The sequence below is a fragment of the Orbicella faveolata genome, unplaced genomic scaffold (genome assembly GCF_042242905.1).
Source record: "Orbicella faveolata isolate gen_17 unplaced genomic scaffold, um_ofav_v1 contig_13, whole genome shotgun sequence".
NCBI classification, from domain to species: domain Eukaryota; kingdom Metazoa; phylum Cnidaria; class Anthozoa; order Scleractinia; family Merulinidae; genus Orbicella; species Orbicella faveolata.
Genome location: NW_028301540.1, coordinates 23913082 through 23936515, shown reverse-complemented (window position 1 = coordinate 23936515; position 23434 = coordinate 23913082). Strand labels below are relative to the sequence as shown.

At 36.7% G+C, this 23434-nt stretch overlaps 1 protein-coding gene and 2 pseudogenes across 1 annotated transcript; all 3 read left to right on the top strand.

Annotated features, from left to right (window-relative positions):
- The first annotated feature begins 5701 nt into the window (after positions 1-5701).
- Positions 5702-7037, top strand: LOC149115700 (QRFP-like peptide receptor; annotated as a pseudogene).
- Positions 7038-11380: 4343 nt separating this feature from the next.
- Positions 11381-12492, top strand: LOC149115699 (QRFP-like peptide receptor; annotated as a pseudogene).
- A 9189-nt stretch (positions 12493-21681) lies between these two features.
- LOC110058567 (QRFP-like peptide receptor) lies at positions 21682-23321 on the top strand. Its single transcript, XM_020765218.2, has one exon. The coding sequence runs from the start codon at positions 22284-22286 to the stop codon at positions 23250-23252; it is 969 nt and encodes a 322-aa protein (XP_020620877.2). The 5' UTR covers positions 21682-22283; the 3' UTR covers positions 23253-23321.
- Positions 23322-23434: the final 113 nt, after the last annotated feature.

Sequence of the window (23434 nt, the reverse complement as noted above, 5' to 3'; positions counted from 1 at the left end):
TATCACCGCTATTTGTGTTTTATTCCTTATTTAGATTATGTTTTTTCCATATTTTGTACACGCAACATACAAATTATTTTTTAAGTTTTCTGGCTGAAAGTTTTGGCAATTTGTTAATTATGATCAGGAGCCTTTTTCTAACGATTTACGAAATTAATAATGTTCACAAAACTTAATCTAAATTTTGGATTTTTATCGTTAAAAGTTCGACGGATCAGGTCATTTGATAAGCGGAAAGCGCTTTTTCACTGGTGTATGAAAGACAAAGCTGATATAATTTTTCTACAAGAAACATATAGTACACCCGAGCTGGAGAATGTGTGGAAGTCCCAGTGGAGAGGAGAGCTGTCTTTTAGCCACGGCTCGGACCACAGCAGAGGTGTTTTAACACTTGTCAAGGAAGGACTTGACTGCCAATTAAAGGTATGTAAACAAGATGAATTGGGTCGTTATGTTATTCAGAAGGGCATTGTGCAAAGTCAACCTTTCATTTTTGTTAATAGCTATGCTCCGAATAAGGTCAAAAAGCAATGTGTTTTTTATGATGAAATTCATAATGAGTTAGCTAAAGTGGAAACAGATGCAGACCATCGGATAATAATAGGTGGCGATTTCAATGTTATTTTGAATCCTGATTTGGATGGATCGGGAGGGAAACCAAAATTAAAAGAATCTTCGAAAAAAATAGAAATCCTGTGTTCCTCATTTAATTTGATTTGATAGACATTTGGAGAATCAGAAATCCAGGTGCTAAACGTTTCACTTGGAGACAGAAAAATCCAGCAATTCAACACCCCCTAGATTACTGGCTAATAACCAATAGCATTCAAGAAGAGGTAGAGAAGGTCGACATTATTCCTACCATTAGGTCTGATCACTCTGCCATTACGCTACATATCAATGGCATAGAAAACACGAGTTACGGACCTTCCTTTTGGAACTTTAATGCTAGTTTATTGGAAGACGAAGAATATGTGAATAAGATAAAAGAAAAAAGTCGGGAGTGGATAGAGGAAGATAGAGAAATACAGGATCCGAGAGTTCTTTGGGATTTCCTTAAGTATAAAATACGCTATGAAACGATTGTTTATAGTAAAAAGAAAGTTAAAGAACGGAGATCGGTGCTGGTCAGTTTAGAAGAAAGACTTAAAGATTGTCAAGTAAAATGCGACCAGGGTCCAACATCTGAAAATCTTAATGCCTTGGACATAATTCAAGCAGAATATGATCGCCATTATGACTATATTACCCAGGGAATAATTATAAGATCCAGAATTAACTGGTGCGAACAGGGTGAGAAAAGTAATAAGTATTTTTTAAACTTAGACAACGCCAAAAAGAAAAAGAGTTCAATAAGGAAATTACCTATGGATAATGATAAGGAAACGACAGAGCCAAAGCAAATAATGACCGAGATTCATAATTTTTATTCAAAACTTTATGATAAAGACTCCTATAATTTGGGTCAGAACTCAATCACTCGATTCCTTGACAGAACGAATACTAAGAAACTATCCAATGGCCAGAAAGAGGTTTTAGATAAAAAGCTCACTAGATCCGAACTTTACCAAGCATTAAAAACGTTTCAAAGAAACAAAACACCAGGAAATGATGGGTTAACGGTGGAATTTTATTTGGCGTTCTGGCCCATATTAGGGAAATAGAAGATTCCCTAAATTTCGCTCACGAACACGGACAACTATCTTCCTCCCAAAAACAGGCAATGATTACTCTGTTAGAAAGGAAAGACAAAGATAGAAGATTCATTAAAAATTGGCGACCTATCTCTTTAATGAATGTCGACGTTAAAATTGCATCTAAGGCAATTGCTAGAAGATTAGAAACAATCCTTCCGGAACTTATTCATCACAATCAAAATGGATTTATCAAAGGAAGATCAGTTTTTGACGCAGTTAGAACGATCGATGATCTCCTTGAACTGGTACAAATAACAAACAAATCTGCTATACTTGTAGCAATAGACTTTGAAAAAGCCTTTGATTCTCTAGATCACACGTATCTGTTAAAGGTGTTGGAGAAACTTAACTTTGGGACATATTTTTTACAATGGATTAAGACCTTTTATACAAACATATCAAGCTGCGTTTTGAACAATGGATTTACCACTGATCTCTTTCAAGTGCGGCGTGGTGTGCGGCAAGGTGACCGGTTATCGCCTTTATTATTTATCTTAGCTATTGAAATATTAGCAACCCAAATCAGACAAGATGATAACATTCATGGTGCGATGGTCAAAAACGAGGAAATCAAGTTAACATTATTTGCCGATGACATGACCTGTCTTTTAAATGATATGAATTTGTATCTACAATTATGTGGATTGTTGGAAGATTTCTATAAATATTCTGGCCTCCGGATCAACAACGACAAAACTGAAATCTTCGCAATCGGTTCTTTTAAATTCGCGCAACGCGACTCTATCCATAACGTACGAACATCAATTAAAATATTAGTTTTTTTTGACTACCATAAACCGTCACGGAACAAAGCCAATTTTGAATCAATTTTCAATTGCATTCACAGGACCCTTAATATGTGGAAGTGGAAAGGCCTTACTTTACTTTGAAAGATTCAAATAGTGAAAACTTTTATCATACCAAAGTTTTTGAGTAAAGCAGCATTAATATCGGTATCAAAGGATCTTATTAAGGAGATAAATAAATTGATTTATGGATTTATCTGGAAAGGTAATGATAAAATCAAAAGATCTGCACTTATCAACGACATTGAAAATGGGGGACTTAAAATGCTTGACACGGAGTCCATGATCTCAGCACAAAGAGTCATGGCTTTAAAGAAATATTTCGCTGATGGTAATAGCTCCTGGAAAGCTATTTTAGATGAGTTTCTTTGCAACGTAGGAAGAAAATTCATTCTTTTTTGTGACTTCGACACTCGTAAACTTCCAGCTTATATTCCAGCTTTCTATAAAGAGTGTCTTGATGCATGGTCGGAATTGAAGACTTTCGTATGAGGATGTTATTGACCAAATCATTTAGAATAACAAAAATATTGTTCTTGACAAACAATCGCTTTTCGAAAAACATCTGTTTTGTTAGGGAATTGTTAAAATTGGGGACTTGCTATCTAACATGGGCAAATTTCTTCAAAGTTCGAAGGTATTGGCAGCAAATTTATCCCCGACTCAATATTTTGAGCTAATAGGTGTTGTGGATGCTATTCCCATTGCGTGGAGACTTATTATTAAAGAGTCACAAACAAATCAACATTTCTATGCATCAATCCTCGGAGATAAAGTACATATTGAATTGGATGAAACTGAAATCGATTTGTTCAAAGTAACATCAAAATTACTGTATAACCAATTTAAATATAAAAACCAAACTCCTCCCTCTGCTCAAAAAAAGATGAAAAGCAAATATCCCCAACTTGTAGCTGATTGGAAAAAAAATATATTCTTTACCGTTTACCGTCACAGTACAAACAAAAATCAGAAAGTTCCAATGTAAAATACTGAGCGATATCGTATACACCAATGATAAGTTGTTCCGTTTTAAAATGATTGAATCGCCTTTGTGCACATTTTGTCAGGAAGAAGATGAATCCCTCGAGCATTTACTCTTTCATTGTAATATAACAAAAACTTTTAATTTGCATTCGCCTCTTGGATTAGTAACAAAACATATCTATGGACACGTTAACACCAATTGATATTCTGTTTGGCGTATTTAATGACAGTGAAGATTTTGCTATTTTCAATCACTTAATACTCATTGCTAAATATTTTATTTCTACAGGTAAACTGAACAAAACTAAACCAACATTAAGAATTTTCAAATTAGTTCATCATATAGAGAGAAAAATTGCCAAAAAAAATGACAGGCTCCATAAACACTACAAAAAATGGAAAAAAATTATTGCCTCTTAGCTAAGCATCAATTTAAAGTTTTGTCAGCATGTGTCTTGTACTTTATTCATTAATTTTATTTATTTTGTCCTTTTGTTTTTGGTATATTTATTTATTTATTTGTTATAGTGTTTAACTATTATTGTATTTGTTATTTATGTATTTATTTATTTATTTATTTATTTGTTTAGTGTTTTTTTTAGTGTTAGTGCGTCTAGTAAATATGCCTGTAGCGGTAATTCTCAATGTAAATAATAAAGAAATAAAAAAAATTGTTAAATTTAAAAAAAACCCTCCAATTTAGTCAATATTTTAGATCAGACAAGTCTCGTCTTAATTCAGCTTATAATATTTAAGACGGAATTCACCAGAAGTTCAAGTAACAAGTGGACAAACACTTTCTCCCAAGATTATTTACATCGTATTGGGAACTTCACTACGACTGTTTTAAATATCTTCTCAAAAAAAATAATTTCTAGCAACACCAAACGTCGAAAAAAAAAATGCTGAACTTCACATGAATCACTTGAAAGTACTGGTGAAATAAAACTGATGATAAAATTTTACCTGTTTTTCACAATTTCTCTGGACTTTGAAATGTTTTTTTCTCCTTCCCAAGGTAAATTGTTTTTGGTGTTATTTCAGGCAACTATTTATATCTTTAGCTTTAAGAAAATTTAAAAAGGACTGTAAAATACTTAAAATTATTCTGGTACCAGATTTTTGTCCACTAAGAACTGAAATTGCTCCATTTTCTGTTGGATTTCGTCTTCAATTTCAGATGTACTTTTCGCCATGCGATCAATTGTTTCTTGGTGGTCAGCTTAGTTTTAACTTAAAAAAATGGCGGCTGCAGCAAAGCTCCAAAATAAGCAAACTTCAAACAAGGGTTACCGCAAAACTAAAAGGTATCCCTGTAAACATCTATCCTTAAACTGCATCTGCTATATAGTTATTGGGTTTTTTTTTTCGCGTACCGACAAGCGTTTTTGGCTGTTGTTTTAGGGTACCACTGAGCGATTAAAAAAGGAGCCGCAAGGTGTCTTCAAAAAAAATTAATGAAATATTTATAACTAGAGAATATCTGCTTTTCATGTCGCCAATGAATTGGTCAAGGCCCTAACTATAACGTTATCGCAAAGGAAAATTCACAGATAATTTTCGACCTACGCCGACATGACACAATTTCGATAGTTCGAATATCGAAATTTTGCTCGATCCGGACTCAACGGTTCTTAATTTATTTAATTGCTCTAAAAAAAATTAATTTCAAAACAAACTAACCTTGTTTTGTTTACTTTTTCACAAGGGTCTGTCAATATAGAAAGTATGAGCGAAATCGATTTTTTGGCTGTGTCCGCGATTTTGATGATCATAACTGGTTTTCCTGACAATGATGACTCTTAAATTTCTAAATTTACACTCCGACAAGATGCATTCAGGATAATTGTTTTCATTGAGCTCGGGCTCTAACCTTTAACGTTCTGTGCTTCTCACTGACTCGTCTTGATGGACAATTTGATGTACAGCAAACAAAAAAAGAAAGACGAGAACTTGACGAAGGTTTATCATTCTTCGAACAGAGCTGAAAACCAATCCAGCCAGCTGTCACTACTTCATTTGACGCAGCAGTGACATTTTAGGACAGTCTCTGCTTCCAGTCTCATTGAGGTTAAGATGTGAAATGAAAAGCAATTTGTGGCGCAAGCTGATTGGTCACTATCGTTGGTTGAGCTACTCATGAAATAGGAAACCTTAACTATTAGTGCAAATAGGAGGCGGACAGCTGGAGCAAAGATCAGTCGTGCAAATTTCTGAATCGATCAATCTTTTCGCGCGAAAGACGGTATCAAGCCGAAAAGTTATCCCGCCTTCGCTAGAACATATAATTAGAGTGACATTACTCAGTGAGCAAATCAGCTAGAAAAAACCGAACGGCAAAGTCGGACAACGCGAACGCAACGATGAATGCAACGCAGTCATCGAGCTGTCCCAGCAATCCTACAGCATAAAAAATTGGATCGATCTTTGCTTACTGTCTGATTTTTCTTGTTTTGCTGGCTGGGAACACCGCCATCGGAATAATTGTCTTCAAGACGCAGACCATGAGAAAACCCATCAACTTTTTCATTGTAAACATGGCTATGTCCGATATCATGTTACCGATATTCAAGATTCCTCAGCTTATATAAGTATATAGATTCCTGGCTGATCGATGGTCCTCTTGGCCAGGTCTTATGTAAGCTGGTTTACTTCTTGAAAGGTGTTTCCCTTCTTGTGTCTATTCAAAGCCTGGTTCTGATAGCAGTGGATCGATTTGGTGCTGTGGTATTTCCTCTCCGTTCTCCACTCATCTCTTCAAAGTTGTGCCCGTTCTTCATTATCGCATCTTGGAACGTCGCGATAGCTGTTAACTCCCCAAAGCTCTTAATATACAAACTTGTTGAATATCCAGCAAAACTGGTTTGCGATCGGCATTGGAATGAAGTCTTTGGAGAGTCGTCATCCTCTAAGAATTACCGCTTGTCCTTTTTAGTTGTATTCATTTTCATCCCGTTGGTGTTGATTGCCATTCTTTACATTATCATCTATCTAAAGCCCAAGTCTCAGAAGATTCTAGGCGAGCAATTAGCCAACGCTGGACAACAACGCCTGCAAAAGGAGCGAAATGTGTTAAAAATGGATATTGCTATAGTGTTAGGGTTTGCAATGTGCTGGCTTCCCCTCGCTATCTTGCTTATTCTCCTCACGTTTACGGACACCATCATACGGCCGAATTGTGCCTACCGATACTCTTTCTATATTGTCCATTCATGGCTCTGGTAAATTGTGCCATAAATCCTTGTATCTGTTTTATTTTCAGCAGAAATTATCGTAAAGAACTTAAGGCTTTCGTTAGATAAATTATTTTGACTTCCGCCGTAGGAGGAGGGCGTAGGGTTTTGCGGTAATGCGGTTTTGCGGAAATCTTCATTTTGTTACGAGTATCGTTGTAGAGCAGGGTTGTTTCCAGAGAGAACTCAGGATCGCCGGTAACAGCAACAAACTAATTTATTTCCATAAGATAACTTCGCGAGTTTACAGCACTAAGCTTCTTTAAATTTGAGTCAATCTCTTTTACAGAAGAAACTGTCGCTCTAATATACATGAGGCTTAAAGTTCTAGAAACTTCTATTAGGAGCTAAATTTAGAAGTTTGACACAGTTTCTAATCTGAGTAATGACATAAGGATTAGAATGTTCTGGAATGTCCTTATACAAATTAGTCACGGCTGAATGACTTCAGGTTCTAGATTGTTCTAGAACTAGCCTTAGACAATTTTTCGTAACATATTTCAACCTGCGGTATTGCGGTTTAATAAGACTAAGGGGTTTGCGGTTTTGTAAAATTTTCGATCGCGGTAATCGGTAAAAAAGAGTCTGCAGCCGTCTGCGCTTTCCAGTTATGACAGTTATTACTCGGATCCTGACGCTTCCGATAACTTTTGATCTCTTGTTAATGTTTTGTAAGGGACCGTCTCTTTAAACAAGCTTTTTAACTCTTTTAATTTTTAGATGATTTTTTAATTTTTTTTTCCCCTCCCCTTTTTTAGCTTTTTAAATATTTTTTTTATTTAATGTAAAGCCCCATGGACAAATAGTGGATTGGCGCTATATAAATATTTTCTTCTTATTATTATTATTATTATTATTATTATTATTATTATTACCATTGTTGTGCAAGCAAGCTTTGCTGTTTGTAAATTTCCGCTTTTCCAGTTAACAATTGGTATGATTAACCATTTTATCCAATGATACGTCGACTTGGTGACTTTTCGGGCTGAGATATCTTTCGCTCGGATTTCCTACAGTATTTGCCGTGGCCTTGTGCGGGACAATGTCTGCCGAGCAAGAAAAAGTGGTTATGAGGGTGGTCGGGAAGAGACGAGACAAGGAGAGATTGGAAGCGCGGCGACGTTTCTTCTGGGAGCAAGAACTCGCTTCTGGAGAGTTATACGCTTCAACAATCGTTCGCTTTACTGAACACTTCATGGGGCTGACTACGTTATCTTTGGGTTATTCAAAATTCTTCTTGGAAGATATTAAATGCAATTTAAGGTTGGTTCAGTCGAACTGCGACATAAAATGGATGTTCCGAGCTGGTATTCAGGATACTTGAGTTTGAATTTTCACCAAACAAAAAACTCGCGGAAAGCTTGCGTTGTGTACGTAACATTCGAGTGGTTTCCAGCGCTGAAGTCGTAAGCATCGATGTTTTTCAATTAGGTAACTCAGCAGTATTCGTGCGTGCGCGAGCGCCCTTATATTAATTCCACAACAGCATAACGAAGTCAGTCCCACGGACGTGTGTCAATTATTACAGTTATTATTTTATGAGTGCGATGATCACGCATTGATTAACATTAACGTACACTTTTATCAAACTAAGCTGGAGATAATTATGTACAGTGGAGAGGTTCAGTCGACCTAAAACTCGTAAAAACCTTAATTCAAAACTTCTTTTTATTTGATTAAATGTAAACTATGGCTGAAAGAAACTTTGCAGAACGGCTTTAAACCTTTCTCTGGACATTTTGACTTCTTTGACTTTGCAATCATTGTGTAGCTTCTCTGAAAACTCAATTTGTAATTTTCTTAAATTCACAGGACGTTTTCAGCCGTCTTAAACCTTGTAAATATCATTTATTTCAATACTGCTTTTTGTGTAATTTAATGTGAGGTTTGATAAACTTCAAAGACCGGTTTTTAACTATTCTATTGACGATTCCTTAACCATCATTTGTAGTTATTTCGTGAACTATTTATCTTCTTAATGACTAGCAAGCCAACTGTTTCTGAAGTTGTCTTGATCGCTCACTGTTTTTGCTTTATTGACAGGACTCAACCTAGGAAACAGATTAAGAGTCCCTATTTTTTTTCTCCTTCTTCGCCTTTTTTTATTGTTTTAGAATTACGCTTTCTATTCTGTGTGTGTGTGGGGGGGGGGGGGGGGGGGGGTTTACCTTACTTATTTATTTTCTTTTTGAGGTTGCTGGTTGCTAGGTTTTTCATTTTTAGCGAACATTTTACCATGTCAAGATCCCAATGGTTTGTTGACTGAGTGGGAAGCCAAGACAGGAAGCTTCTGTGATCATTTGCACGTTTGTTATCACCTGTAGTGTCCGAAAATTTTCCCCTCAGACACTTACTTTCGCACTTCATACAATTTGAAATATCAATGACTTTTTATATTTATCCAGTGTATTCAGTATAATGTTTCGAAATGCCCAGGAAAGTATCCATCAACGTCACGATCAGTTTAGAGATTAATGTCAATCTCTAGAACAATGAAAGAACATATATTTAAACTGCAGAGAAAGAACTTTCATATATGATCTTTCATAGCGGAGCTGCGGCGGCCCGAAGAGCGCCAAGAGGAGCTCCATCACCATATAAGAAAGAAAAGGAAACCCATGAATTGATTTTCCCATGGTTATCATGGCTAGCGGTATTGTTCGTCGGCGAGCACGCACGACGACGACGTCAAAGACGGAGTCGCTCAAGATAGCGGCCGTACTCCAGCTAAAAGGTTGACAGAAACATACAGCCTTGATTTATAGTCTCCTTCTTTGATATTGGACATCCATGTTATGGTAAATTGACACCCGTCAAAACAAGGTATTCACTGAGCATTATCACGTGACCATATCGCCGGCTCAAGTTTAGAGCTCATCGGGGTCACCGTTTCTTTTAAAGTTCACCGCTGGCCAAGTGCTAGTTTTCTATTGGATCGCGGGTTCATGTCAAATTTACTTCTTGTAAACGGGGGCGGGTTATTCGGAAGCCGGTTAGCGCTAACCCAGGATTAAAGTTAACAAATGTATAAATAGTTCTTGTATACAAATGGTTTTCCCTGCTTTTGTTTTGTGTATTTTCAATTTATTCAAACTCAAAACAGAATGCCAAACAATATACAAAAAACCTCACTGCAAAGTTACAAAATTCAAAATCAAAGTTCTCGCTTAACCTGGGTTATCTTAATCGGGCTTTGCACAACGCGGCCCAGGAGCTCCGCGTTTAGTCTTGGCTAAATCTATATATTAAATTCACTTGAATTCTTCACCATCTACGGATACATAACGAACTTAACTCACAACATGTTGGCTTGATAGCTCATTTGGTAGCCTGAATTGTTTTAGGGCTTTAATTTCACAACTGCTTAAGTTGTGTTTATAACTGGGATGATCAATCATGTCTTCAAAACGCAACTTCATGCTACCGTAAACAAATCGACAGTTCTTTTGTAGACAAGCCAAAATTTGCTGCAGTCTACCTCCAATTTAATTAATTTTTTAGATCAGACAGAAACCAAGTCTCGTCTTAATTCAGCTTATAATATTTAAATTTCTAATGTACTTTTTCCCATGTGATCAATTGTTTCTTGGTGGTCAGCTTAGTTTTAACTTTAAAAATGGCGGCTGCAGCAAATCTCGAAAATAAGTAAACTTCAACTGACAAGGGTTACCGCAAAACTAACAGTTATCCTAAAAAATTGCAAGTATATCTGTGAACGTCTATCATAAACTGTATCTGCAATACAGTTTTTGGGTTTCTCTTCGCGTACCGAAAAGCGTTTTTGGCTGTTATTTTAGGATACCACGGGGCTATTAAAAAAACAGCCTCAAGGAGAAGAAAATTCATAAAATATTTATAACTAGAGAATGTCTGCTTTTCCTCTCACAATCAATTAGTCAGGGCCCTAACTATAACGATATCGCAACAGGAAAATTCACAGATAATTTTCGACTTACAATGACAGAATTTCGATAGTTATAATATCGAAATTTTGCTCGATCCGAACTCAACGGTTCTTAATTTATTTAATTAATCTAAACAAAATGAATATCAAAACAAAATAACCTTGTTTTGTTTACTTTGGCACAAGTGTCTATCAATATAGAAAGTATGAGCGAAATCGATTTTTTGGCTGTGTCCGCGATTTTGATGATCATAACTGGTTTTACTGACAATGACTCTTAAATTTCTAAATTTACACTCCGACAAGATGCATTCAGGATAATTGTTTTCATTGAGCTCGAGCTCTAACCTTCAACGTTCTGTATTCTCACTGACTCGTCTTGATGGACAATTTGATGTACACCAACTGAAAAATAACAGAAAGACGAAAATTTAATGACGGCTTATCATTCTTCGAACAGAGCTGAAAAACAATCCAGCCAGCTGTTGCTACTTCATTTGACGAAGCAGTGACATGTTAGGACACTGTCTGCTTCCAGTTTCATTGACGTTCAGTTAAGATGTGAAATGAAAAGCAATTTGTGGCGCAAGCTGATAGGCCACTCCAATTTGCTGAGCTGCTCATGAAATAGAAACTCTAACTATTAGTGCAAATACGTGGCGGACAGCTGGAACAAAGATTAGTCGTCCAAATTTCTGAATCAGTCATTCTTTTCGCGCGAAAGACGGCACCAAGCCGAAAAGTTATCCCGCCTTCGGTAGAACATATTAATAGAGTGAGGTTACTCAGTGAGCAAATCAGCTAGAAGAAACCGAACGGCAATGTCGGACAACGTGAATACAACGATGAATGCAACGCAGTCATGGAGCTGCCCCAGCAATTCTACAGCAGAAAAAATTGGAACGATCTTTGCTTACTGTCTGATTTTTCTTGTTTCGCTGGCTGGGAACACCGCCATCGGAATAATTGTCTTCAAGACGCAGACCATGAGAAAACCCATCAACTTTTTCATTGTAAACATGGCCATGTCCGATATCATGTTACCGATATTCAAGATTCCCCAGCTTATACAAGCACTGTATATAGACTCCTGGCTGATCGATGGTCCTCTTGGCCAGGTCTTATGTAAGCTGGTTTACTTCTTGAAAGGTGTTTCCTTTCTTGTGTCTATTCAAAGCCTGGTTCTGATAGCAGTGGATCGATTTGGTGCTGTGGTATTTCCTCTCCGTTCTCCACTCATCTCTTCAAAGTTGTGCCTGTTCCTCATTATCGCCTCTTGGATCGTCGCGATAGCTGTTAACTCCCCAAAGCTCTTAATATACAAACTCGTGGAATATCCAGAAAAACTGGTTTGTAAGCGGCGTTGGAATGAAGTTTTTGGAGAATCCTCATCGCCGGCTCATAAGAATTACCTCTTGTCTTTTACAGTTGTATTCATGTTTATCCCGTTGGTGTTGTTAGCCATACTTTACATTATCATCTATCTAAAGCTCAAGTCGCAGAAGATTCCAGGTGAGCAATCAGCCAACGCTGGACAACAACGCCTGCAAAAGGAGCGAAATGTGTTAAAGATGGCCATTGCTATAGTGTTAGGGTTTTGCAATGTGCTGGCTTCCCCTCGCTATCTGGCTTATTCTCCTCATGTTTACGGACACCATCATATGGCCGAATTGTGCCTACCGATACTCTTTCTACATTGTCCATTTCATGGCTCTTGTAAATTGTGCCATAAATCCTTGTATCTGTTTTATTTTCAGCAGAAATTATCGTAAAGAACTTAAGGGTCTCGTTAGATAAATGATTTTGACTTCCGCCGTAGCTGAAGATTCTCATGTACAGTAGAGAGGTTCAGTCGACCTAAAACTCGTAAAAACCTTAAGAGTCCCTGTCCATAAAAATGGAAAAAAACTCGGCAAGGGTCAAAAATTCGATTTCGCTCATATTTTCATGGTAGATAGGCTAGGGCATGACAAAAACTACTGGATAGTTTTTTTGGCAAAATATCCTTTTAATTTCAAGGAAATATGCAAATTACCAACTTCTGTTAAAATCGTCATTTGACGCACCATTTTCTTAAGCCAGTTTGAGAGCCTCGCATGCAAACCATCATTCTTCCGTCTTTAAAACACTCAAATATTTTTGTCCAATGTTTAAATGTGTACTGGGTCGGTTTTAGGGAATGTTGAGTTGTCTTTTTGGGTGCAAAATAATTAAATTTCGAAGACACGTATTTCATTCACTTAAAAGTACCTCGTGAATATAATTGATTTTCACCATGTGCGAAACCTTTAAATGGATTAAGCTTCTGGTGGTTGAATCGCAGAAGGATGATCTACAGATTCATGTAAAAATTTCTTTAGGCAAATGATTGTGAGCGACGCGAGAGCTTTTCAAAGTACGTCAAAAATGCAAATATTTGACCATCCGTCGTCAAATTTCAATTTACGGGTAAGACGTATATTTTAGCATGCGCCACATGACTTGACCAATGTTAAGTTGAAATAGACACAGAGCTGATAATTTCGAGATGTTCTAACCTCAAATCCTCAACCTTAACGTAGCAGAAAAGCTCCGAATGCACGGGTCAAGAAGCTGTTGAAAGAGGTAACCCTTACCATCATGCATGGAGTCCAGAAATAAAGAAATATTTCAGTTTATCCCGTTGATATTACACCACTACACACACACACACAAAAAAAAATGCTCGAATGGAATATTACACCTTGATGACTGCAATCTGGTTCACAGTGAAATAAACATCCACATTACTTCGTAGTGGAGTTCCTGGCCACAGGTTTACAATTGAATTTTTATCCCCGCTCTTTCAAAATGCTCAAAATTTAGATGTGGGGCTTTCTGCCATCCTCCCCTGTTTTACATACTAATATTATTTATTGTTTGATCAGTTTTCGTGGTTTGCATAGTCTGAAAAGTATAACCAACACAGCTGAACTGGCCAGAAAGGAGATTTGCGACCGAAACCGAACATATCAGCAAAAAGCAACTTCATGCTACAGTAGCCACCAAATATCTTGTGTAAACAAATTGACAGTTTTCTTGTAGACAAGCCAAACTCTGCTAGAGTCTAACTCCAATTTAGGGGACTGGGTCGAGCATGGCGAGGGGGTAGACGTGTTCTTGCTAGCTCCGTTATAAAAGTTTGTATATGGCCTTAGTTACATGGCACAGAAGGTAGAAAAGCTTTAATCGAAAGACCCATATAGAAAGAACTGGACCGGCTTGGAGAAGTGAGTCAATATCGTCTGAAGAAGATTCTCTTTCCCCGCTGGAAAAGAAAATCAAATCAAAAGACCACACGGAGTCGGAGTCGAGAAGCGAAACCGATGATGTTGTTGCCCAAGATTGAATTAGTTTTAGAGAAACTTGATAAGATGGAAAAGAAACTGGACAATCTTGAAAGCTACGTGAAAGTTGTCGACGGAAAAGTTAATCGACTGCAAGAGAAGGTCGAACGCTTTGAATCGTTTAGTGAAGACGCCGCATCATCATTAAAGGATCGGCGTTCTTTAAGCGCTCAAAGCCGGATAAAGTGTACATTGAGGGCAACCGAGTTTATTAATTTCACCAAGCTTAAAAATATTTAGTTTTTTTTTTTTTTTTTTTTTTTTTTTTTCACGAATATGCAACGGCATACATTATTTTTCGTTTTATTTGCGAAAACGGAGCTGCATGTTTGGGTTCTACAATTAACATCATACGTGCAAGACTCATTTCATTAGTAGCAGGAGCCATAATCGGGGACGGAGACCGTAAGCGCGCGCCATTTCTAGTATTGGGGTTGTCCCCATGATATGGGACAATTTTCTTTTTCTTTTTTTAGAACAAATTGCGCCATCGCCTGCGGCACACGCGCGTACATTCTGCGAGGATTTTTGCGGATGTCGCGCGGGATAAATGGCGTCTGAAATTCCCGAACTTTTTCATGTTTTTGGCCCACAACTCAACGCGTTTACGTCTGTTGGAATTTTTCTTAAATATTTTCGTCGTTAGCTGCTCCAGTTGGAGTGAAGTAAGACAGTGTCGAATTTAGGTATGTTCCGCTTTAAGCTTATATATATCGCTGACCAAGTTGTGTTCCGATGCTTCTTTTACACGAGCTGTACATTACTCCACTTTAAATTTTACATATGTTGAAGATTAACAGCTTTTCCATCACACAGCAAAAAAACTAGTTGGAGTATATTTGGATATAGCAGAGTTTCAGGACTTCAAAGTTTCCTAGCTCCTCTTGCCACACGCTTGCGAGGAGTTCGTCAGAGTCTATCGCGACCGAAAAGTAAAAAAATAATTGCAAGTTTGATTTTTACAATAATTGCAAACAACGCTTGATGTTTGATCAAGGCTGTACATTACTCCACTGTAAATTTCACATATGTTGAAGATTAACAGCTTTTCCATGACACAGCAAAACACTAGCCGGATATATTTAGATATAGCAGAGTTTCAGGACTTCATAGTTTCCTAGCTCCTCTTGCCACACGCTTGCGAGGAATTTGTCAGTCTATCGCGACCGAAAAGTACAACAAAATAATTGATAGTTTGAGTTTCGCTTGAATTGTAAGCAACGCTTGATGTTTCATCAAGGCCCAATAACTTTACGTCCATAGATACTACTCAGTTTTATTCGTGTAAAAGTCCAGTAAATTCTCTGTTGTCGATGAATGAGAGAGCCCGCCGATGCGTGTCTTTGTACAGTCAGTAAACATGACCAATTGTACTTCCGCCACACTTTCGTGTGAAAGCGTACATCGAACTCAAACAATAACTCTGTAGTTTTTAAATATGTTTAAGATTGATAAATGTTTGAGAGCACATTAAAAGCTAAGCTGGAAATATGTGAATAAAGCAGAAATAATCAGTAAATTTACTATGACGCTCTCTTTAATCGACTTGGAATAACGATTTCGATTTTGTTGATCGAGTTATCAAAACTCCTTGTCTATTTTCATTTTCGCAGTGTAAAACTTCGCTATGCTTATGTTGAAGAAACACTCATGATGTTAGTAGCCTTTTTCGCGTTCGTAAAATTTGTTACAGCATCTCAGCACAAAAGATAACGAAAGAAATCTTTGTCAAGATTTGTTGACAATTGAAAACACCGACTCGGACTTGAAAGTGCGCGAGCTGCACTATGCAAATGAGCGAATTGTACGCCTTAGACTTTCCTTTCAAAAACTTTTGCAAACTCACCAAACAAACAGAAGCAATAAGAAACCGTCAAAACAAGTTTTGGTTATGATGAACCATTGTCTGAGAAACTCACAAATTAACTCGATACCGGAGTAGAGAGTTTTTCTTGCTATATTGTTAAGTCAGAACAAACGCAAAAACATTCGCGTAAGCTTACAACTAGCGTGAGCAGATCTTATTATTCATTACCAGCGCGAGATTGAAGTCTTGTTTTCGAGCCTGAAAAACCCACCTTTTCCGTTACCTCCGAGCATAAAACTACATATAAGCGCCCTGGTTCGTATTCCCTGCCTTATTCCCTGCCATCGCTGTGAAAAATACGCAAGAGAATCTGTCAACTCTCACCATTTGTTCACGCAACGTGACAACATCCACGCGAGAGCCCCCGACATGTGTGTGAATCCGCGCGGATATATGACGTCAGGATGGCGCAATTTATTCTTAAAATAGAAAAATTGTCCCATATCATAAGTGCGCGCGAATCCCGAGACTTACGGTGTCCGTCCTCGATTATGGCTCCTGATTAGTAGCACAATTAACAGCCTTCATCGCTGGCTACTGTTTTATTTGTATGTCTTATTGTTGTTCTAAGTGTTATGGTTGTAAAATAGTCTTTTTGTATTTTTTTTCGAAGTTATTTATAGTATGTTTTTTTCCATATTTTGTACACGCAACATACAAATTATTTTTTAAGTTTTCTGGCTGAAAGTTTTGGCAATTTGTTAATTATGATCAGGAGCCTTTTTCTAACGATTTACGAAATTAATAATGTTCACAAAACTTAATCTAAATTTTGGATTTTTATCGTTAAAAGTTCGACGGATCAGGTCATTTGATAAGCGGAAAGCGCCTTTTCACTGGTGTATGAAAGACAAAGCTGATATAATTTTTCTACAAGAAACATATAGCACACCCGAGCTGGAGAATGTGTGGAAGTCCCAGTGGAGGGGAGAACTGTTTTTTAGCCACGACTCGGAACACAGCAGAGGTGTTTTAACACTTGTCAAGGAAGGACTTGACTGCCAATTAAAGGTATGTAAACAAGATGAATTGGGTATTGTGGGCATTGTGCAAAGTCAACCTTTCATTTTTGTAAATAGCTATGCTCCGAATAAGGTCAACAAGCAATGTGTTTTTTATGCTGAAATTCATAATGAGTTAGCTAAAGTGGAAACTGATGCAGACCATCGGATAATAATAGGTGGCGATTTCAATGTTATTTTGAATCCTGATTTGGATGGATCGGGAGGGAAACCAAAATTAAAAGAATCTTCGAAAAAAATAGAAATCCTGTGTTCCTCATTTAATTTGATTTGATAGACATTTGGAGAATCAGAAATCCAGGTGCTAAACGTTTCTCTTGGAGACAGAAAAATCCAGCAATTCAACGCCGCCTAGATTACTGGCTAATAACCAATAGCATTCAAGAAGAGGTAGAGAAGGTCGACATTATTCCTGCCATTAGGTCTGATCACTCTGCCATTACGCTACATATCAATGGCATAGAAAACACGAGTTACGGACCTTCCTTTTGGAACTTTAATGTTAGTTTATTGGAAGACGAAGAATATGTGAATAAGATAAACGAAAAAAGTCGGGAGTGGATAGAGGAAAATAGAGAAATACAGGATCCGAGAGTTCTTTGGGATTTCCTTAAGTATAAAATACGCTATGAAACGATTGTTTATAGTAAAAAGAAAGTTCAAGAACGGAGATCGGTGCTGGTCAGTTTAGAAGAAAGACTTAAAGATTGTCAAGTAAAATGCGACCAGGGTCCAACATCTGAAAATCTTAATGCCTTGGAAATAATTCAAGCAGAATATGATCGCATTTTTGACTATATTACCCAGGGAATAATTATAAGATCCAGAGTTAACTGGTACAAACAGGGTGAGAAAAGTAATAAGTATTTTTTAAACTTAGACAACGCCAAAAAGAAAAAGAGTTCAATAAGGAAATTACCTATGGATAATGATAAAGAAACGACAGAGCCAAAGCAAATAATGACCGAGATTCATAATTTTTATTCAAAACTTTATGATAAAGACTCCTATAATTTGGGTCAGAACTCAATCACTCGATTCCTTGACAGAACGAATACTAAGAAACTATCCAATGGTCAGAAAGAGGTTTTAGATAAAAAGCTCACTAGATCCGAACTTTACCAAGCTTTAAAAACGTTTCAAAGAAACAAAACACCAGGAAATCATGGGTTAACGGTGGAATTTTATTTGGCGTTCTGGCCCATATTAGGGAAATACCTTGAAGATTCCCTAAATTTCGCTCACGAACACGGACAACTATCTTCCTCCCAAAAACAGGCAATGATTACTCTGTTAGAAAGGAAAGACAAAGATAGAAGATTCATTAAAAATTGGCGACCTATCTCTTTAATGAATGTCGACGTTAAAATTGCATCTAAGGCAATTGCTAGAAGATTAGAAACAATCCTTCCGGAACTTATTCATCACAATCAAAATGGATTTATCAAAGGAAGATCAGTTTTTGACGCAGTTAGAACGATCGATGATCTCCTTGAATTGGTACAAATAACAAACAAATCTGCTATACTTGTAGCAATAGACTTTGAAAAAGCCTTTGATTCGCTAGATCACACGTATCTGTTAAAGGTGTTGGAGAAACTTAACTTTGGGACATATTTTTTACAATGGATTAAGACCTTTTATACAAACATATCAAGCTGCGTTTTGAACAATGGATTTACCACTGATCTCTTTCAAGTGCGGCGTGGTGTGCGGCAAGGTGACCGGTTATCGCCTTTATTATTTATCTTAGCTATTGAAATATTAGCAACCCAAATCAGACAAGATGATAACATTCATGGTGCGATGGTCAAAAACGAGGAAATCAAGTTAACATTATTTGCCGATGACATGACCTGTTTTTAAATGATATGAATTCGTATCTACAATTATGTGGATTGTTGGAAGATTTCTATAAATATTCTGGCCTCCGGATCAACAACGACAAAACTGAAATCTTCGCAATCGGTTCTTTTAAACTCGCGCAACGCGACTCTATCCATAACGTACGAACATCAATTAAAATATTAGTTTTTTTTTTTGACTACCATAAACCGTCACGGAACAAAGCCAATTTTGAATCAATTTTCAATTGCATTCACAGGACCCTTAATATGTGGAAGTGGAAAGGCCTTACTTTACTTTGAAAGATTCAAATAGTGAAAACTTTTATCATACCAAAGTTTTTGAGTAAAGCAGCATTAATATCGGTATCAAAGGATCTTATTAAGGAGATAAATAAATTGATTTATGGATTTATCTGGAAAGGTAATGATAAAATCAAAAGATCTGCACTTATCAACGACATTGAAAATGGGGGACTTAAAATGCTTGACACGGAGTCCATGATCTCAGCACAAAGAGTCATGGCTTTAAAGAAATATTTCGCTGATGGTAATAGCTCCTGGAAAGCTATTTTAGATGAGTTTCTTTGCAACGTAGGAAGAAAATTCATTCTTTTTTGTGACTTCGACACTCGTAAACTTCCAGCTTATATTCCAGCTTTCTATAAAGAGTGTCTTGATGCATGGTCGGAATTGAAGACTTTCGTATGAGGATGTTATTGACCAAATCATTTGGAATAACAAAAATATTGTTGTTGACAAACAATCGCTTTTCGAAAAACATCTGTTTTGTCAGGGAACCGTTAAAATTGGGGAATTGCTATCTAACATGGGCAAATTTCTTCGAAGTTCGAAGGTATTGGCAGCAAATTTATCCCCAACTCAATATTTTAAGCTAATAGGTGTTGTGGATGCTATTCCCATTGCGTGGAGACTTATTATAAAAGAGTCACAAACAAATCAACATTTCTATCCATCAATCCTCGGAGATAAAATATATATTGAATTGGATGAAACTGAAATCGATTTGTCCAAAGTAACATCAAAATTACTGTATAACCAATTTAAATATAAAAACCAAACTCCTCCCTCTGCTCAAAAAAAGATGAAAGCAAATATCCCCAACTTGTAGTTGATTGGAAAAAAATCTATTCTTTACCGTTTACCGTCACAGTACAAACAAACATCAGAGAGTTCCAATATAAAATACTGAACGATATCGTATACACCAATGATAAGTTGTTCCGTTTTAAAATGATTGAATCGCCTTTGTGCACATTTTGTCAGATAGAAGATGAATCCCTCGAGCATTTACTATTTCATTGTAATATAACAAAAAACTTTTGGTTTGTATTCTCATCTTGGATTAGTAAACAGAACATATCTATGGACACGTTAACACTAATTAATATTCTGTTTGGCGTATTTAATGACAGTGAAGATTTTGCTATTTTCAATCACTTAATACTCATTGCTAAATATTTTATTTCTACATGTAAAGTGAACAAAACTAAACCAACATTAAGAATTTTCTTTGAAAAGATCAAATTAGTTCATCATATAGAGAGAAAAATTGCCAAAAGAAATGACAGGCTCCATACACACTACAAAAAGGGAAAAAATTATTGCCTCTTTCTTAACTAAGCATCAATTTAAAGTCTTGTCAGCATGTGTCTTGTACTTTATTCATTAATTTTAGTTATTTTGCCCTTTTGTTTTTGGTATATTCATTTATTTATTTATTTATTGTAGTGTTTAACTATTATTGTATTTCTTATTTATTTATTTATTTATTTACTTATTTATTTATTTATTTATTTGTTTGGTGTTTTTTAGTGTTAGTGCGTCTAGTAAATATGCCTGTAACCGTAATTCTCAATGTAAATAATAAAGAAATAAAAAAAATTGTTAAAATAAATAAAAAAATCCAATTTAGTTAATATTTTAGATCAGACAAAAACCAAGTCTCGTCTTAATTCAGCTTATGATATTTAAGACGGAATTCACCAGAAGTTCGAGTAACAAGTGGACAAAAACTTTGTCCCAAGATTATTTACATCGTATTGCAAACTTCACTACGACTGTTTTAAATATCTTCTCAAAAAGAAACATTTCTAGCAACACCAAACGTCGAAAAAAAATGCTGAACTTCGCATGAATCACTTGAAAGTACTGGTGAAATAAAACTGATGATAAAATTTTACCTGTGTTTCACAATTTCTCCGAACTTTGACATTTTTTTTCTCCTTCCCAAGGTAAATTGTTTTCGGTGTTATTTCAGGCAACTATTTATATCTTTAGGTTTAAGAAAAAATATAAAAAGGACTGTAAAATACTTAAAATTATTCTGGTACCAGATTTTTGTACACTAAGAACTGAAATTGTTCCATTTTCTGTTGGATTTCGTCTTCAATTCCTAATGTACTTTTCGCCATGCGATCAATTGTTTCTTGGTGCTCAGCTTAGTTTTAACTTAAAAAATGGCGGCTGCAACAAAGCTGGAAAATAAGAAAACTTCAAACAAGGGTTACCGCAAAGCTAAAAGGTATCCGTGTAAACATCTATCCTTAAACTGCATCTGCTATATAGTTATTGTGTTTTTCTTCGCGTACCGACAAGCGTTTTTGGCTGTTGTTTTAGGGTACCACTGAGCTATTAAAAAAAGAGCCGCAAGGTGTCTTCAAAAAAAATTAATAAAATATTTATAACTAGAGAATATCTGCTTTTCATGTCGCCAATGAATTGGTCAAGGCCCTAACTATAACGTTATCGCAAAGGAAAATTCACAGATAATTTTCGGCTTAGCTGACATGACACAATTTCGATAGTTCGAATATCGAAATTTTGCTCGATCCGAACTCAACGGTTCTTAATTTATTTAATTGCTCCAAAAAAAAATTAATATCAAAACAAACTAACCTTGTTTTGTTTACTTTTTCACAAGGGGCTATCAATATAGAAAGTATGAGCGAAATCGATTTTTTGGCTGTGTCCGCGATTTTGATGATCATAACTGGTTTACTGACAATGACTCTTAAATTTCTAAATTTACACTCCGACAAGATGCATTCAGGATAATTGTTTTCATTGAGCTCAGGCTCTAACCTTTAACGTTCTGTGTTTCTCACTGACTCGTCTTGATGGACAATTTGATGCACACCAAACAATGAAAGAAAGACGAGAACTTGACGACGGTTTATCATTCTTCGAACAGAGCTGAAAAACAATCCAGCCAGCTGTCGCTACTTCATTTGACGCAGCAGTGACATTTTAGGACAGTCTCTGCTTCCAGTCTCATTGAGGTTAAGATGTGAAATGAAAGGCAATTTGTGGCGCAAGCTGATTGGTCACTTTCGTTGGTTGAGCCACTTGAGAAACTATTTGGGCAAAAAGGAGGCGCACAGCAGGAACAAAGATCAGTCGTGCAAATCTCTGAATCGGTCAATCTTTTCGCGCGAAAGACGGTATCAAGCCGAAAAGTTATTCCGCCTTCGCTAGAACATATAAATAGAGTGAGGTTACTAAGTGAGCAAATCAGCTAGAAGAAACCGAACGGCAATGTCGGACAACGTAAACACAACGATGAATGCAACACAGTCATCGAGCTGCCCCAGCAATTCTACAGTAGAAAAAATTGCAACGATCTTTCCTTACTGTCTGATTTTTCTTGTTTCGCTGGCTGGGAACACCGTCATCGGAATAATTGTCTTCAAGACGCAGACCATGAGAAAACTCATCAACTTTTTCATTGTAAACATGGTCATGTCCGATCTGCTGTATCAGATAATCAAGATTCCTCAGCTTATACAAGTACTCTATATAGACTCCTGGCTGATCGATGGTGCTCTTGGCCAGGCCTTATGTAAGCTGGTTTACTTCTTGAAAGGTGTTTCCCATCTTGTGTCTATTCAAAGCCTGGTTCTGATAGCAGTGGATCGATTTGGTGCTGTGGTATTTCCTCTCCGTTCTCCACTCATCTCTTCAAAGTTGTGCCCGTTGTTCATTACCGCTTCTTGGATCGTCGCGATAGCTGTTAACTCCCCAAAGCTCTTAATATTAAAACTTGTTGAATATCCAGAAAAACTGGTTTGTAAGCGACGTTGGAATGAAGTTTTTGGAGAATCCTCATCCCCTGAGAATTATCGCTTGTCCTTTTTAGTTGTATTCACTTTTATCCCGTTGGTGTTGCTAGCCATAGTTTACATTATCATCTATCTAAAGCTCAAGTCACAGAAGATTCCAGGCGCGCAATCAGCCAACGCTGGACAACAACGCCAGCGAAGGGAGCGAAATGTGTTAAAAATGGCCATTGCTATAGTGTTAGGGTTTGCATTGTGCAGGCTTCCTCTCGCTATCTGGCTTATTCTCCTCATGTTTACGGACACCATCATATGGCCGAATTGTGCCTTCCGATACTCTTTCTATATTGTCCATTTAATGGCTCTGGTAAATTGTGTCATAAATCCTTGTATCTGTTTTATTTTCAGCAGAAATTATCGTAAAGAACTTAAGGCTCTCGTTAGATAAATTATTTGACTTCCACGGTAGGAGGGTTTGCGTAAGGGTTTGCGTTGATGCGGTTTTGCGTTATTTTTAGTGCGGTTTTGCGGAAATCTTTATTTCAACCTGCGGCATTGCGGTTTAATAAGACTAAGCGGCTTGCGGTTTTCATAAATTTTCTATCGCGGTAATCGGTGAAAAAGAGTCTG